At 43.0% G+C, this 19,051-nt stretch overlaps 1 protein-coding gene across 1 annotated transcript in view; it reads left to right on the top strand.

Annotated features, from left to right (window-relative positions):
• DTWD2 (DTW motif tRNA-uridine aminocarboxypropyltransferase 2) overlaps nt 1–19,051 on the top strand; it is a 121,866-nt gene that overhangs the window by 48,381 nt on the left and 54,434 nt on the right. Inside the window, exon 3 of the mRNA XM_086629865.1 lies at nt 12,425–12,519. Within this exon, the coding sequence (XP_086485991.1) occupies nt 12,425–12,519 (95 nt within the window). The remainder of the gene's footprint in view (nt 1–12,424; nt 12,520–19,051) is intronic.

Below are 19,051 nucleotides of genomic sequence, written 5' to 3'. Positions count from 1 at the left end.
CATCAATTGTAGACAGCGCTGACGGCATTTGATTATCAGACAAGCAATTAATTCAAATAACGTAGATGCTGTCTTTTTTGGTTGGTGCGGCAAAAAGACCCATTCCAGAATATGCAAGGGGTCAGACCACTGTTTGTTCCATTGGCCAATTATACCTGTTGGATGAGAATCTGGAGTGGTAATAAAAACAGTAATATCAATGGAGGGATCTATTCGGTAAACCTGACGAGCAGAAATGGCCTGTTGAACCTCCTCTAGTGCCCTCATGCTTCAGGAGTCAATTTTCGAGGTGAATTCAACTCAGGGTCCCCCTTTAAAATATTGAACAGCGGCGCAAGTTGCGCCGTGGTTAGCCCTAGATAGGGACGTAACCAATTGATGACGCCCAACAGTTTCTGAGCGTCATTCAAGGTCTTAATAGAACTCGAGAATTGCACCTCTTGGTGTTGTATAGTTTGGTCCAAAATTTTGACTCCTAAATATCTCCAAGGAGGATGCTGTTGAACTTTCTCTGGAGCCACTTGCAATCCATAAGAATGCAGAGCAGTGAGTAGCCGAGGCTGTATCTTCAGCAGCTCGTCCGGGGTGGGTGCTGCTACCAGGATATCATCCATGTAATGGTAGCAGTATGCTTCAGGGAACTGCTTACGGATTCCGGACAAAGCTTGAGCAACGTACCATTGACAGATAGTCGGGCTGTTCTTCATGCCCTGAGGTAGGACCTTCCATTGATATCTCTTTGCAGGTTCAGCGTTGTTAACCGCAGGTACAGTAAAGGCAAATTTTGGTTTGTCATTAGGATGTAAGGGGATCGTGAAAAAACAGTCCTTCAAGTCAATGATCAAGATTTCCCACCCTGCTGGAATCATGGTGGGTGAGGGCATACCAGGCTGCAATGCCCCCATGCTTTCCATTACTGCATTGATTTTTCAGAGATCTTGTAGCAATCTCCATTTTCCTGATTTCTTCTTAATTACGAAGACAGGCGTATTCCAGGGACTGGTAGAAGGTTCAAGGTGTCCCTGTTGTAATTGTTCCTTAACTAGTTGATGAAGGGCGACTAATTTTTCTTTTGGTAGGGGCCACTGGGGTTGCCAGATGGGTTTGTTTGCTAACCATCGCAAAGGCAACGTAGGATATTGTGCGCCCTTCAGTACAGTGGCCCCCATCAAAAATTTGTCCCGATACGTACTCCCCAGGCTGCCAAGACATCTCGCCCCCAGAGGTTGAGTGGAGCTGTAGTGACATAGGGCCGAATTGTAGCTGTTTGACCCTCTGCGTTCTTTACCACCACAGGTCGCTCGCTTCGACAACTCTGTGCGGTTCCTCCCAGTCCTGCAATGGCTGACCCTGCGGGGGCTAAAGGCCATGTAGGAGGCCATGCGGAGAAGGAGACGATTGTTACATCAGCCCCTGTGTCAATCAAACCTCGGAGCTGAATCCTGGACGGCTGGGCATCTGGCAATATTAAGGTGCAAGTCATCTGTGGCTTTTGGCTGGAGATATCCGCAGTCCAGTAAACTTGCGGAAGTCCTGTGGAACCAAAACCACCACCTTCACGACTCTGTCGTTTTGCCTTAGGGACACTTGATTTGAAGGGTACAAGTTGAGCGATCCGAGTCTTTTCCGGTATTGTGACAGGGGGGGTGGGCGTGGAAATCATCGCACAGATTTGTCCTGTGAAGTCAGCGTCAATAACTCCTGGGTGAACAAAGATCCCTTGAATGGTGGTACTAGATCTTCCCACCAATAATGCACTTAGCCCATGTCCTAGAGGCCCAAATGCATCCAAGGGAACCTTATAGACCCGACAGGATTCTAAGACGACTGTTGTTGCGGTGCATACATCCACCCCAGCTGATCCCTGGGTGCTGGCTGAAAGCTGGCTGAGTAAGCCTGGGTTGGTATCATGCCCTGGGGAAACATTTCTGTCTGAGTGCACATCCCCATTGCGCTCCTGGGGAAGTTTCCCGAACGAGTCAGGGGTCGGCCATTGGCATGGTATAACGATTCACAATATCTTGCAGAATGGCCTGGCTTATCGCATCTTATGCAGCGAGCAAGTCTCCTGTTATCCTTGTTTCTTCTTTGTCTCGTCTGTCTTTGTCTATTGTCCCTCTTAGGTTGTCTTTTCGGTTCCAGGTCAGCATTTTTGGGTTGCATAGGCCGTAGAATTGTGGCCAGAGCAGACTTATAGCTTTCAGATTCTAGCTTAGAGCATGCTTCGATCATTTCTGTTAGTGTAGGCTCCCCTGGCATGGAATTTATGATTTTTCTACATTCTTCATTGGCATTGTCTTTTGCCAGCTGCTTACATAGTAGTTGTCTCAGGTTTTCATCTTCGACCTGTTTTTCGAGGGCTGCAGCAACTTTCTCTACAAAACATAAAAAGTGTTCTTTCTGCCCCTGATAAATCTTCACGTACCGTGTTTTTGGGGCAGCCATATCTATGCCCTTTAATAGAGCTCCCACGCCGATCTTTTGGGCTTGCTCAAGAACTTGGGGGTGCCATGTAGCTTGAAAATCAGGGTCAGCGAAAGCATTGGCTCCCAGTAGAGCATCTGCTGGAGCTCCGTATCTGGGGTCAGTTGGGGGTAATTGCATGTTTCTGGCTGCAGCTCTCTCAGCCATTCTTCTCCAATTGGCCTCGAAGACCGTATATTGTACTGGTTGAAATAATACCTGACCTAGATGTTTAATGTCGAATGGGGAGAGTAGGTCAGTATTTAATATCCTGATGATCTGCATGACCTGAGGAGAATCTAACCCGTATTGTGCTACCTTGGTTTGCAGGTCTTGGACTACCTTCCAGGCAATGGTTTCGTGTTTGTCAATTTGACCTGAGTTGGGAAGCGCCTTTTGTACTGGAAAGGCTTGGATCAGATCATCTGTTCGTTCATTACTTCCCTGAACAATCTGCTCAGACCCCTTTTCAGGCAACCCAACTTTTTCTATTAGATCCCAGTCGCCAGCTTCCAGAGCCCGCCTCTTGACTTCTTCCCAGAACCGTTTTGAATTTTTTGGACGCACAGTCACCTTGCATTCGGGAAGCGTCCAGGGACGGTTGTGGGCTGGCCATGTTTGTTGTTGTCTGACTGTCGCCACGGCTTCCTGCAGTGATGAAACATTATCAGGCAGGGGTGTGTCCAATGGCTTCTGACAGGATGCAGACTCTGGGCCAACGGGTCGTGTAAAGGCAGAGGCTGTGGCCGGTTGTGGAACAGTCCATGGAGATGCAGTCTGGGTTGCAGAAACTTGTGTCGGCACCACTGTCTGTGAAGGTGCCACTGCTGTTGTCAGTGGCATACTTGGCGCCACTTCCGGGGTCGTTGCTGGGCCGGTTGGCACGGCCAGCCCAGGTTGTCCCGGTACAGATTCGGCAGCAGTAACCTGCCGCAACATTTCCATCAATGCCGTTAGTTGTTGCGACATTCCTTGCAAGCCTGCCATAACCTGCTGTATTATGAAATGCGTTGTTCGGGGTTGCTCCATTTGTGCCCGTGGCAGATAGCCGGGCGCTATGGGTGATGCTGCAGGACATGAAGTTGCAGTAAACCAGGGTGCCATGCCCGGGAACTGTCCTTGTGGTGCCTGGTCTGGTTGAGGGGCCAATGGCGGAGCAGTAGGAAGAACATGTTCTGCTGTAATGGCTGAAGTAGCCGGTTGAGATGCAGAAGAAGGGGAGGCTGTTGGGGCGAAGGGTGGGGGACGCTCCAATGCTTTGTCTTGTCCGGAGGAGTATTCCCGCAAAAAATCACAAGGAGGACACTTGGGTTGGACATAATCTCGCAGGGAGGGGTAAAGCTTCTGTGCAGTCCCCACAACTTTCTCCATATCTGAGGACAGCGGGGGCACAACTGGTGCACTACCCGTGGTCAGTCCCCTTTCAGATAATTCATCGTCCCCTTCAGAAACTTCACTTGTGGATTCATCAGAATCTGGCAATACTTTTTCCTTCCTTTCTACCGTCCATGTCTGCATTACATCATATACAGTTCCCCAAATACGTAGCAGACCAGTCAGGTTCTTTCGTCCAAATACTGTTTCATAGATTAGCTTATCCCCTAGCTGCTTCCACGCTTCTGAGCTAAAGGGGGTGTTGAGGTCGGTCAGGCATTCATGCTCTGCCGCCCAATCTAACAGCTCACAGAGAGCTTCATCACTTATTTTGGCACCTGCGATTGTCATTGCAGGTTTGAGAATGGAGAACATCATGCTTTTTTTTGTGGAGCTTTGTCCCATCATTCTAATTTGCAGTTCGTCCCTTGGAGCCCCGTGTACGGAAGCACGTACCTTCAGATCTTAGTTGTGGCTGGATCACGTCGGGGTCACCAGTTGTCGCAGCTGGAAGGCTTCAGGTGGCTCCAAGTAGACCAATGCTCTAATGCGAAGGCTTCAGGCTCTACTCTAAGGAAGGCCCACACTCCTCCAAGACTCAGGAGGAAATGCCTCACCCTTAAGAGTAAACGCCCCGCCTTAAATAGTCAGGAGTCACATGGTTTGCTAGATGGGTCAAGGCTATTGGTCACTTGACCATCCATCTCCCAGAGTGATTGGCTGAATGCTACAGCACCTGTTTCAAGGTAACTTTCCCAGTGTAACGAGCTACAGGTGTTTCTTAGTTAGCCTGCATAGGGAAAGAACTTTCACAGGATGCTGCAGCAGCCAAAAGGTTTCTCCACACTCAAGTACATGCCTAAGTTACTTACTGGGAAAAAAGAGGTTTAAAAATACACCAGAGAACTTTAAACTGACATTTGAATTGTGTTAAATTTCTTATTCATGGTCGAAGGTATTAGATAAGTTTGTAGATTCTTTTTAGATTTCATACAGCATTCCTGTATCCTTCTGAAAGGCTATCTATACTTTTTGTTAATAAGCAATCCCAACGGCTGTCTGTTACAATGAGATGCAGCTTTTCCCTTAGTATATGTTACATAATGATAATTGGCATGATAAACCAATATTGGAAGACCACCATATTTAAAGACAATCCATCTGACAGGAAAAATTTGGCTATCTGTCTGTACAAGGGCACTTGGCTTATCAGAAATAAATCCAAGCAAATGGTTGGAAGCTAAGAATGTCTTGCAATGATCTTTGAAAGTGTTTGTCTTAGATGATCACAGGTGATGCTTTTAACTCCAGAAGAGCAGAGGCATACCTAACAAAAGATAAGTTCCCTTTGCTGAGGATGCTCATACTCAAAATGCAATCAGTCTTGAAGGCAGATAAGCCTTCTGGACTGTATCTCATCCTTCAGTCTGCCTTTTCATTACAGATACACTCGAAGTATTTCATTAAACTAACCAGATAGTGAATGTCTTTCCCCTGCTGCACAGCAGTGCCAACTGTCATCCTCTGTGTGCTTTGTTATTTATGGGGTTTGGAAGTCCGCAGTGCAGTGGTGTAAACCACCAACTATGGTCAAATGATGCTGTTGAGACTTGTATTCAGGTGAGATAGTAATGTAGGAAGTCAGGAGCAACATTTCCTGTGCTCTGATTAATGTGACTGTGTCTTCACAGTCTTACTACCCAGAGGCCAGATAGACCTGTGCAGGTGTCAGGTACTGTGATAGAGAGAGGAATCACTTATTACAGAGCAGTGTATCCCAGGTGCGGAATCCTACCATCCAGCTTCCATTTTGTATAATAGGTCTATGAATTAATTAGATTTTTATTTGTGAAGGAATTTGAAGAGCATTCAGCATTCCATGTCATGGGGTACAGACTTGTTTTCTCAATAGTGTTGGTGTGCCGTTGTTCATAATGAGAGTAACTTAAAAATTAAGTATATAGAAACCCAATATTGTGATCTGATCTAGGTGGTCCTGCTCAGGCAGGGGGATTGGACTAGCTGATCCTTTGTGGTCCCTTCCAATCCCTGACATTCTGTGATTCTGTGATCCCAAACCCAGCATCAGGGCGAGTGGAAAGGTGAAGGTGTTATTTGCCTAGCCTAATTTCTTTTTCTTCTTTGCTTATAGGGATCTATAAATAAGTAAATAAAATAATTTTGTCATTTTTCCCTTGTTATGCCTACTTTTATGAACCTTATGTCGGGCCAGTGGCATAGGTAGGTGTACAAACCTCTGTACACATTTGTCTTACCTTTGTCTTTTATCATCCTTGGAATCCTTTCCAGCAGAGTGTTGGCCAATATGTACTTTTCAAAACCTGAGTGGTAGGTATAACTCAGGACAGAACCCTTAAAGCACAGCAGAGGTTATCTGTTTAGGTTGTTCTGCTTTCTTGTCTTCTTTCTTTCTGTAAGTGTAAGAATTTTCAGTGTTGAAAGTTCTTTTTTTTCTGAGAAGAAAACTTAGATTGTGGATAGCCAGTAGATTGATTGATAGCCAGTAATTAACTTTGACTTGCTCATAATAATACTTCTTCCGTATAGTATTCCTTATTGAACAGTAAGAATCAAATATAAGGTGAAAATTTTTGCTAATTGTCCTAACAATGCATAAACAAGAACGGAGGAAATCGATACCTGCTGGCTTTAGTAGATCTTTTTATTAGTTAGAACTGTCTTGTTCATTGTAGATGGATAATGCTATGCTAACCAGAAGTACCACTAATTCTCAGAAAAGAAAAAAAGCTAATGTGAAAGTAAGTTGTTTTGGGTCTGGCTGAAATGGAGTTAACTTTTTCCATAGCAGCCCTCATAGTGCAGTTCTTTGTACTTGTGTCCAGAACATGAATAACACTCCAGTGTTTGGACTGCTGCCGAGCAGCGCTCGCAGAGCATCAGGGTGCTCCCTGTAACCCCCTGCCCCCACCAAAGACCGGCAGCCTGGGGGTGGGTGAAAGATTGGGAGGGGGTAGCCAGAACACCTGACCCAAACTGACTAAAGGGATATTCTGTACCATGTGATGCAGTAAAAGCTGGAGTGGGGCAGGGTGGGTGGGTGGCATTCATTACTAAGGCGTTTTTCTTCTGGAGCAATCACTACACATGCTGAGGCCGTGGTTCCCGGGAAGTGGCTGGACATTGCCTGCTGATGGCAAGTAGAGAACAAAATCTTTTTGTTTTCCTTTGATTCTGCACACCCTTTGTTTTTTTTTTTTTTATTAAACCGCCTTTATCTCAACTTGTGAGTTAATTTTCATGTAATTTTCTCCCCTGTCCTGCTGAGAAGGGGGAGTGATAGAGTGGCTTGGTGGGCACCTGGAGGCCAGCCAGGGTCAACCCACCACATAAGTCCTTCAATGGTCAAATAATGAATAAACAAAGAGTTGCAAATCACTATTAGAACACTGAGAAAAACAGAGGAGAGACTGCTCACTTTCAAACCAGTAAATGGAAAACAGCTGATACGATAACAAATAGGTTATATATAGTCTAGTTAAATACAAATGGTTTTTAATGAAGAAAATTATAAATAAATGAAATCTTTTTTTTGATGTTAGTTTGACTTAGCTGTTCCTAAGCTTCTGTTCTCAGACAATTCCTTTCAGCTTTTAATTTTATGTTTTATTTTCCTGTAAACATGGATTGGTTTTTAGATTTGAAAATTTGTTTTTTTTATGGGTTGGTAAGAGAATGTATTTATTTAATATGAAATGTAATTCTGAAGTAATGATATGACATTGGAGGGAACAGTTGAATGACTTTCCCTTGACTGTTGACAGGTCTTTTGGTTTTGCTTATCAGAGGCAAATAATTGATTTTCTTCCTGTTCCTTTATTGCCACTTCTTACATTCTTATGAAGAAGGGAGTCTTCTGACTAGTGAATTGGAGTGCCATTTAATTATGATGAAATAAAGACAAATAATACTGTACCACTGTTGATGACTTATTCAGCTTTGCTGAGATAGAAGAAACCAATGCTAGTTTGAAGGATATTTCTGCCTCCCTTTACTAGCACTTCACTCCCCAGGTACTTTGATCTTCATCGATCCCTAAGAGACATCATGCTGCTACTGTTCAAAGTGGTGGTGGATGTAGCAAGACAACTTATTCCTTCAACTCCATGATGTTTTATTTAGAGAGGATCACTAGATATGGATCAGAAAAAGCAAAATTAATAAGAGTTTTAGGCAACAGTGATAAAAGTTTTCACAGAACTAATTTAATGGCAGTTTGGTAGGAAGACAATGTGAGAGCCGCAGGCAGCTGCGTATTGTCACTTGTGGAAGGTAACAGCTGCCCAGAGAGAACTGAGAGAGCTAATCAAGACCTTATGTGTTCACAAATACTGAATCATTGATATGTATGACTCATAAATCAAAAGACAGACCAAGACCTCCCTGGGTATTCATTAGTTAATCCTATGGTTTAGGGACTGATCTTTGGATTATCATTGTCTGAATCATAGAATCATAGAATGGTTAGGGCTGGAAGGGACCTTCAAAGGTCATCTAGTCCAACCCCCCTGCAAGGAACAGGGATATCTCCAACTAGATCAGGTTGCTCAGGGCCTCGTCCAACCTGGCCTTGAACGTCTCCAGGAATGGAGCATCCACCACCTCTCTGGGCAACCTGTTCCAGTGTTCTACAACTCTCATGGTAAAAAATTTTTTCCTAATATCCAATCTGAATCTACCTCCCTCTATTTTAAAACCATTACCCCTTGTCCTATCACAACTGGCCCTCCTGAATAGCCTCTCCCCATCTTTCCTGTAGGCCCCCTTGAGGTACTGGAAGACCGCTATAAGGTCACCCCGGAGCCTCCTCTTCTCCAGGCTGAACAGCCCCAACTCTTTCAGCCTGTCCTCATAGGAAAGGTGCTCCAGCCCTCTTATCATCTTCGTGGCCCTCCTCTGGACCCTCTCCAACTGGTCCATGTCCTTCTTATGTTGGGGGCTCCAGAACTGGACGCAGTACTCCAGGTGAGGTCTCACGAGGGCAGAGTAGAGGGGAAGAATCACCTCTCTCGACCTGCTGGCCACGCTTGTCTTGATGCAGCCCAGGATGCGGTTGGCCTTCTGGGCCGCAAGAGCACATTGCCGGCTCATATTGAGCTTCTCGTCCACCAGTACTCCCAAGTCCTTCTCCTCAGGGCTGCTCTCGATCCATTCTCCGCCCAGTCTGTATTTGTGCCTGGGATTGCCACGACCCAGATGTAGGACCTTGCATTTGGCCTGGTTAAACTTCATGAGGTTGGTACGGGCCCACCTCTCCAGCCTGTCGAGGTCCCTCTGGATGGCATCGCTCCCTTCCAGCGTGTCGACAGCACCACAGAGCTTGGTGTCATCGGCGAACTTGCTGAGGGTGCACTCCATGCCACTGTCCACGTCACCGACAAAGATGTTGAAGAGGGCCGGGCCCAACACAGACCCCTGAGGGACGCCACTCGTGACCGGTCTCCACTTGGACATCGAGCCGTTGACCACTACTCTCTGAGTGCGGCCATTGAGCCAATTCCTTATCCACCGAGTGGTACATCCATCAAACCCGTGCCTCTCTAGTTTAGAGAGAAGAATGTCGTGTGGGACAGTGTCAAAAGCTTTGCACAAGTCCAGGTAGATGATATCCATTGGTCGACCCTTGTCCACCGATGCTGTCACCCCATCATAAAAGGCCACCAAGTTGGTCAGGCACGATCTGCCTTTGGTGAAGCCATGTTGGCTGTCACCCACCACCTCCTTGCTCTCCATGTGCCTTAGCATGGTTCCCAGGAGAATCTGCTCCATGACCTTGCCAGGCACAGAGGTGAGGCTGACCGGCCTGTAGTTGCCCGAGTCCTCCTTGTTCCCCTTTTTAAAAATGGGGGTTATGTTCCCTCTCTTCCAGTCATCGGGGACCTCGCCAGACCGCCACGACTTCTCAAATACAATAGCCAGTGGCTTAGCAACTTCATCCGCCAGTTCCTTCAGGACCCGCGGATGGATCTCATCAGGTCCCATGGACTTGTGCACCTTCAAGTTCCTCAGATGTTCCCGAACCTGCTCTTCAAGTACAGTGGGCGGTGGTTCATCCTCACAGTCCCTGCTAGTTCTTTCCACAGCTTGGGCAGTAAGACAAGAGGCTTTATCAGTGAAAACTGAGGCGAAAAAGTCATTGAGTACCTCAGCCTTCTCTATGTCCCGGGTAACCAGAGCACCAGTATCCTTCCGGAGCGGGCCTACGTTCTCCTTGGACTTCCTTTTGTCCCCTACATACCTATAGAAGCTTTTCTTATTGCTTTTTATATCCCTTGCCAAATTTAATTCCTTCAGGGCTTTAGCCTTCCTCACCTGATCCCTGGTCACTCGTACAACTTCTCTGTATTCCTCCCAGGCTATCTGTCTCCGCTTCCACCCTCTATAGGCTAACCTCTTCATTTTCAGTTGGTCCAGGAGCTCCTTGCTCATCCACGCGGGCTTCCTGGTCTTTTTGCCTGACTTGTTCTTCATCGGGATGCACCTCTGCTGAGCTTGGAGGAGGTGCTCCTTGAATGTGGACCAACTTTCCTGGGCCCCTCGTCCCTCCAGGGCCGCCTCCCATGACACTTTGCCCATCAGGTCCTTGAAGAGGCCGAAGTCCGCCTTCCTGAAGTCTAGGGCACAGAGCTTGCTGAATGGTTTCCTTGCTGCCCCATGGATCTTGAACTCCACCGTGTCGTGGTCACTGCAGCCAAGGCTATCCTTAAGTGTCACATCGCCCACCAGTCCCTCTCTGTTGGTGAGCACAAGGTCGAGCATGGCACCCCTCCTTGTCGGCTCCTCTATCACCTGCAGGAGGAAGTTGTCATCCACACATTCCAGGAACCTCCTGGACTGCCTGTGCCCTGCCGTATTGTCTCTCCAACAGATGTCAGGGTGGTTGAAGTCCCCCATGAGGACCAGGGCTTGTGACCGCGAGGCTGCTTCTATCTGGCTATAAAGCGCCTCATCTGCTCTGTCCTCCTGGCCAGGTGGCCTGTAACAGACCCCTACTGTAACATCGCCTATCCGTCCCTGTCCTCTAATCTTGACCCATAAGCTCTCTGTCAGCTCCTCCTCCAACCCCAGGCGAAGCTCCACGCACTCCAGCCGGTTGCTGACGTAGAGAGTGACACCCCCTCCTCGTCTCCCCTTCCTGTCCTTTCTAAAAAGCTTATACCCCTCCATGTTGACACTCCAGTCATAGGAGTCGTCCCACCACGTCTCCGTGATGCCAATAAAGTCGTAGCCCTGCTCATGTGCACGCATCTCCAGCTCATCCTGTTTATTTCCCATGCTGCGTGTGTTGGTGTACATACACTTCAGCTGGGCCTCCGACAAAGCCGACTCGCTGGCTGGAGCGACGGGGTTCTCTTGGACGGCAGTGTAAGTTCGTTTGAACATACCTGCGATCCTTCCTCAGCCTCTGGACCCTTGGTGCTGGCACTGGTGCCATGCTGACAGCGGTATAAATCTGACTTCTTGGCTGGAGTGGCTGAAATTCCCTCCTTCTGTTCTACAGGTACTTAGATCATGAGACATTCAGGTTGAGAATAATGTAAGAACTCATTTCTTAGTGGGTTTAGGGCTTTCATAGTCCTCACCTGACCTCTAGTGTCTTGCCTCCTGCTAGGTTCAGCTAATAACCTTCCTTTATTCCTCTTGTGATAAATAAACGCTGAAACTTTCATTCAGTTTTCAGTGTTGGCTTGCTGTCTTCATTGCATGCAAGATAAACCTGTGCTCCCTTTTCCTTGATGGGAAAACAAAAACTGACATCTTAAATATTGAAGCTCAGTTTGCAATACTTCTTCTAGTCAAAAACTAGTGTGTCCGCAGCTGTGTTAAATAAAGGACAGAAACAAATTGCTCTGTTTGATAAGTAGATGGTTTGCTTCAGCTGGCAGTACTTCCCTCTTCCACTGCTTTCTGAAACCCTGCTCCAACACAGCCCTCTTCAACACTCTTTGAGATCTGGAGAGCCCCTGCTCCTTACCCAGGCATGGCAGTCACCTTCCTCGTCTGTGGCACAAAGATATTTGCAGGTGCCCGGTCAACACAGCCTGAGATGACATACCCGCAGCAGTGTTGGTGCTGTTGTCCTGGTTACTGTTAAGTGACAGCAGAGTGGAGATGTTTGTATTTCACACTATCTGTTCTGATACACCCAGTGCTTTTATTTTTAGCACCTGTCTGTGAAAATCAAGCCCTCCTTTCCTATACAGAGACATTAGCTCTCTAAACTATTACATTAATGGTGATGCTGTTTTTTTGCCTGCTGTTTATTATTCTGTGAAGTTCTGTTGTTATTTTTGATACTGATAGCCTAGTTCAAATTTATGCTGATGATCAAAAATTAGTTAAGACTAAGTTTAATGCTGTCAATCAAAACAAAACAATTTGAATTGATAAAAATTGGGTATTTTTCCTTATAGACCTTTGTTTTTCTGTTATCTGGTAAGACTTTTTCTGTGTCTATAGTCAAAAGAACTTGAAAGTGAATGGAAACATTAACAATTCATAGAAGCCCTCCTTAAATTTATTCAAAAGTAACTCTTCTTTTTTACAGGAAAGTCGAGTGTTACGGACGGTACCTTTGCTAGCAGCTTGTCTCCCTCCAGACAAATGTAAAATTTTGGTTGGTCGACGTTTTACTGAAGACAGGTGAGGGGGATTGCCTATTGCATTTTCTGGTCCTCTGTAAATGATGAAGGTATTTTTGCAGTGTCCTTATTAATAGCCAACAGTGTTCTTGATTTTTATTTCAAGTATGCACGTTCGCTTTTGATATAAGCTTCTGATTTCCAGCAAAGATAAATTATGTGTAATAATCAGAAACACTTGATGTATCTTCCTCTAGTTTGTAGCTTTTACTGTCTCAATTTTGTGCTTTGGAAAGTTCAGGTGGTTACTCTGCAGTTCTTAGCTTTTTGCAGTTCTGTCCTTACTTGGTACTAGGTTTGTCTTAGTGTTCTCTATGGTTCCTTTTGCATTTGCTTTTTCTGACAAACCATTTGGTGTTACTGAAGTATAAGTAATAGTTTTTACTTGAGTGTGGGAGATGGTATTTGAGAAGGTACTGCAGTGGTGAAAAACTCTCAGAGAATGTATTTTTTTAAATCCATTCCTCTTTCTCTTAAAATTTAATCATAAGAAAGCATAACTTTCAGAATTTTTAAGATTATTTTGTTGTTATTTTGAGACCTGGACAATACCGGCCTCCCATATAATGGGAGATGAAGCTAAGTCTTAGAAACTGGTTCTTGGTACAAATGCCAATGAAATTTACTACATACATTTTCAATAAAAGCAAATAAAAATCATGAATACTGATGAAGGAAATGAATTCTAAAATTGAGTTTGATCTTTGGAGAAAACTTTTTATAGAGTTCAGTGAACAAAAACATGAAAAGGTGATTCAGAATGATGCTCCCACATCTTTGTGCTGCCTGTGTAGTAACTAGAGCACATTAGAAATGCATTGCTTTTCTCTTGGTCTTTTGTGATAATAACTATCATAATTATCCAGGAAGTTCCAGGCTACAGGGAAATTGTACTGTCTTCCCATTAAACCTGGAAATGAAGCAACTTTTCATACTGATATGCACAGAGTGGAACACTATCAATGCAGTCTGCTTCTAGTAAATATCTTAGAAGTGATGATTACAGTATTAAAGCTTCTTCAAATTTGAACCCAGAGTTATTTCTTTAACCTAAAGGATCCTCTTCAGAGCAAAACCAGTTGTGGAACATCTCAGCCTCAAAACAGTTTAAATAATTACCTTAAAAAAAAGTGAGTTTTTTTGCCATAAAACATACCGGAGATGGTGAAAGAAATGAAAGTTTTCCTTAGGTTAATATGTATTTTGGTGATCTGACTTACCTGGATGCAGAGCCAAAGTCATTGAATAGTAGTTGTGGCTCCGCTCCAGGTGTCTCCAGTATGCCTGCTTTGTACTGTGGTTGTAAGTGAGACTGCAGAAATTACAAATGCTCAAGTCCTGGAGTTTATTCCCACCTTCCCGTGAGGAGGAAGAATGAGAAGGCGAGAAAACCTGGATGTGTTTAAGAATAGGGTGGATGATCTACTTAGGGATATGGTTTAATGGGGATTAGGGACGGTTGGACTCGATGATCTCTGAGGTCTTTTCCAACCTAGAAATCTATGAATCTATGAAAAGCTGTTTTTCAGCTTTGCAATGTGTTATTTCTACATGATTTTTTTTTTCCTTAGCTATATATGCATTCTGCCAATGTTTTAATCCATATTCCCTATTTGTAACTAGCACTTGGTACTTGAGTAGCTAGTTAGAGGATCATATCGGTGTTATTTTGGACTTCTAGCGCATCCTTTCAGGGCATAAGATGTGTTCAGAGAGCTCACGTTAATCTCCTGGAATGACTTAAGTTCCCTCTCTGTTGTGGTACGTTCTAGCAACAGGTATTTGCAGACAGGGGTAGAAACATCTCAGTGTTTACTGTGAAGGGGGAGGGCTGTACTGGTCCCTGCCCCCCTCTTAGGGTGAAAATCTCTGCTAATGGGACTTTTAAAGCCTCATAAATTGCAGTGGTTCACCTCATGTTTTATGACATATTAAACTAAACAAGGCTTGTTTTTTTTCTGTTTTTCTTTAAAGTTATGCTGTCTGAAAGCAATTTGGTAGCTGCTGTACAAGCAACTTAGTCAACCTTGCACCATTTTGGGGGAAGATTTCTGTTTTTGTTACTTTGACGAAAAAAAATAATAAAGAGTGCTTGCTGATACATCTCATAAGTATAATTATTTTGAAGCACATTAAGGCCATACCTTTGCTTTTTTTGAAGTTGTGTGATACTATTTAGGTCCTCTGCAGCTTCCACTAGAAGTGTGTGAGTTGAAAGGAAATAGAAACAGTAAAACTCTAAATCCGTGCTTGCACCAGTCTTGTATGTAAACACTGTCTGCAGATGGAGAGGTAACGTGGTAACATTCTTTTTCTGCATATGTGTAGAAACTCTACCATACGGCAGACCTGGGAATGTGATGTCCCTGATGGTTACCATAGATTTGTAAATTATCAGAATAAACTGGTAGTGGGCATATTTGTATTATCGCAGGATCCGGCAGCTCTTGGCAACATCTCTGAAAACTTAGAACGCTTTAAAGTAGCCTTTGGGAGCATAAATGTCATTATGGATTTGAGTGAAAATTAAGCCATACACCGCAGTTGAGTTTTTTTAAAGTCTCCATCACAACAGCTGTAGCAGTGGCATACCAACTAGCAAACTGACAGTTGTTAATCTGGAGCTGTCAGAAGAGGCCTACTTTCAGGTGAAAAGAAGCATACCCTCTGAGCTGGGTAGGTCGTTCAGTCTTCAGTGCCTCTCTCTTGAAGGGGAAGGCAAGTTTGTTACCCAAATGTATGTAGGTTATTTTTCCTCATTTGTCCTGGCACTCCAAAATTATATTTTTCCTGTGGTTTTTAATAAGCATTTAAAACTAATGAGGTGCACAGAGGGATTTCATAGGCACCTCCACATAGAATTGATACTATAGAGTAACTGGGATGATTTGAAAGCTTAACATTTAGGACTCTCATGTTTATGACAGTAAGACTAAAAATCAGGATTTTTTCTTTTGTTTTTGACTTGTGTTTGGGTGAAAGAGTGAACATAGAGAACTTTTTTTTTCCTGTTTTTAAGCATATTCTCTATCCAGTTCCACCTTGTTGGCTCACCTTTTCTTGTGGTTGAAAACTGATACACAAATTATGTAGATTACATTTACCTTATTCTTGATTGACCTATATTGCAGAAAAGCTAAAGAACCAGCTTTCAGAAGTCTTTCCAGAAGTAAACAGCTAATCAAAGCTTTTTGAAGTTGATATCTTCAACATGTAATTGACACAGTAATGATAAAGATGAGAAGTGATTAATCCAATTGCTTTTAAGTGCTAATTCATGATTTTTCCCAGTCTTGTCCATTCTTCCTGCAATCTAGGATTTTAATTCTACTGAAAGTATGTAATGTTTGCACGGTGACTTGACTCATGGGATGGCATTTCTGAATTAAAAGACCAATTCTGTTGGTGTAGTTTTTTTTTCTCCCAAGTACTCAAAGACTTTAACTTCTGACTTTTTTTTTGTATTGATTACGTTATTGTCAGGTATTAGGGTTAATCTTTGATGTGCTAAAATGATTAAGCCGAAAGCGAACAGTTTGGCATGAGTACTTACTGAACGGTGATATTGTAAAAACAGCACTTTTGCGAGTTGTTACTATTTTCTCTTCAATTCTTTTTATAGATTTACAGTGAATGCAGTGTCATAGTAGCATGACAGGCAGGGGTGTGGGAAGGTAGGATTAGCATTACTGCCAGATTGGAGATTGAATTTTATGTAAAAGTGTAAAATACTTCTTTATGTGTCTGTCGTACCTGATTAGTATAGTTGCTGAGCCTGTTAAGTATAGGGGCCTTTTAGAAATCTTCCAGAAGGACAGATTCCATGTAACTAGAGTTTTCACTTCTGACATTGTGCAGTGACGGCATATCATGTAGCTGGCAGTGAAAAATTGATAGTAAGCATTAGCCAGAAATACCAAAACAGTGTGGTAGTATGCTGGTTAATTTCTAAATTGGCAGTAGTTTCAGTTATTTCTGTTCATTTCTGTTATAAGACTGTTGTTTTTGTGGTGTTGGTGCTGCAAAACACAGAAATATACAGAATGATTATAACCTTGACAAAATATGTTTTATCGATAAATTTGGCTAGAGGCTCTTCTAACAGCCTGTGCCTTAGATTTTTGAACCTTCAAGAAAGGAAAATGTGAAAGTTAGTTTATATTGATATCTCAAAATATTTTTTTATCCTGCACTTGTGAAACAAATGGATTTTGAACTGTTTGTGATTGTTGTAGTGAGTGTAACTTAATTGCCCTCATTAGGAATGGGAGGAAAATGTTTATATGCTTTTTCTTTTTGCCATTGTTTCCATTTTATTTTGTTCCTTTCTCACTTGGAAACACTGCTTTTCTCATGACTGTAGTTGCTGTTTGCTTCACGTCTTTTTTTTTTTTTAATAGTATTTTTTGTACTGACAACTTGTGCCATTCATATTGGTCCTTTTCTGCCTGCCAGCATTCAAATGTGCATAATTTACGCATAATCTCCTTTCCCTTTTCCCCTGCTGCCTTTGGTATGTTCAGGTATCAGAAATCACAGATGTTTTTTGTATTTTTCCATTCTTTGCTTAAGTCTTCTAGCAGCGCAAATTCAGATAGCATTTCCTAATTTTTCCCGTTTTACGGTATTATTTTATCTGATTATTTTACAACTCCCTTACTGGTTTCATTAGCTACCACCTATCCAAACACCTTTGTGTTTGACTTAAGATTTCTAGGTCTTCCTTAGTTGATAGTATCTCAAATTCTCTAGTATTAGGACAAGATCTGCTTCAGAGTTCTTGATCAAACCCTTTTTTTATTAAATCGGTATTTCTGGTTCAGTGCTTCTGCTTATCAAAGGTATATGTAATTCTTCAAACGGAATGTTCTCTTAGATTTAAACATACTCCGCCTCCCTCTGAGAAATTTCCAACAACTCCCTCCTTTCTACTCTTACTCAGGTAGGTTTCCAGTTTATCAGTATTCATTGCTGAGATTATTAGCCTCAAACCTGCTTCCCGTTCTCCCCTTGGTACAACTGACCTTCCTGTCCGTCACAGAAGTTACTTTCGGTGCTCACCTTCTCATCTCCTTCAGAAGTTTTTCCATCTTTGCAGATAAGCAATTCTAAATTTTTATATAAGTTAACCGAGTGTATTTTGCAACCTACACTGCCACCATCAAAGCTTAATTTCTTGAAACATGCAGATCTTCCTCTAACTCTTTCGATGTCTTGCCTCAATAATGATGATTTTTCTAGGATGATATTGACAGAATGTGGTAGTGTGGTTTTTGTTCTTGCCTTACTGGCTTTCTTTCATTCTGCTCTGCACTGGCAAAAGAAGATGTTTTTCTTGTCCCTTCCTTTCTTCTAGCTTAAGTATTTCAACTAGTCGCACTTTGTCTTCTGATTTCTCTCAGCCTGGTCTCATCTCCTCTATTACTCATCTTTCAAAACTTTGTTTTAATCTTAGGTATCTTCTTCATTTTGATATTCTCTTACTATTTAGTTTCTGTTCCTTTATCGTCATTTTGGATTTAGAATGCTGTTATTCTCTGGTTTCGGTTATCTGCACTTGACCGTATCTTGCCCTAGTGGTGAAAACTTGCAAATCTATGCTCTTTTGGAACTGAAAAGGTCCTAATTCTCTGATATGTTCTGATGACTGTTAAGCTTGAGCTTACAATTCTTGTCCTGACTTTCATCTGTTTCAAGTATTATAGCATGCTTTTCTTTGGCCTTAGTAAACATTAACAGTCTTTTCCCATGAAGGTCCATTCAAAATCCTGCTGAACAGCTGTTTCCTCAGGTTATTGAACTGCTTTGATTGTTTGACAAGTCAGGATGCTATCTCTTGTCAGACTGAAAATACGTATGTGGTTTTCAGAGCTTTTCTTTGCCTAGTGTTCTGTCATCCCACTCACTCTTAAACTGTTTACTTTTACCTCCTTTTACTCAAAGGTGCCTGTTTCTCTTTGATTGTTGGTTGAATTTGTTCCTTATATCTGTTTACGCTTGGCTGATTGTCCTGGAAACACTCCTAGCTAGAGGTACTTAGTCTCTGTTTACTCTGTCTGAAAATATCAATTTGCTTAAATTTAAATATGTGCCTGCAGAATCATAAGACAGGCTCCCAGTATTCTGAAAATACTTGAGGTTTGTGCTCTCCATTATTCTCGTTACAGGTTTCTTATTCCTTTACTTAACCTGTTTTACATTTAGTGCGTTCATTACTTCATAGGGACTAGATACTTTTGGTTTGTTTTTACAGTTCCTCAGTGAACTGATCTCTCGTCTCAGTGTGGATTTTCAGTACTTGAATAATACAAATCTATGCATTAGAATTTGTACCTGCAACTTGCATATGCAGTTGTAGTATTATGTATATATTTGTCATGCTAATATAGCGAGTAGTATTTTTAGTAAATCACACGTTTGAGGCTTTCTAAGCCCATTGGTGTGTGATTATATACGCTGGAACAGACATAACCTGAATCAAATTTGGTCACGATCATGTTGGCATGGGAACACTGAATGTCTATGCTTTTCTT

This window comes from Tauraco erythrolophus, chromosome Z (genome assembly GCF_009769465.1).
Source record: "Tauraco erythrolophus isolate bTauEry1 chromosome Z, bTauEry1.pri, whole genome shotgun sequence".
Lineage (NCBI taxonomy): Eukaryota > Metazoa > Chordata > Aves > Musophagiformes > Musophagidae > Tauraco > Tauraco erythrolophus.
Note: the sequence above shows the minus strand (reverse complement) of the source record. Positions and strands in the feature narration are given on the sequence as shown.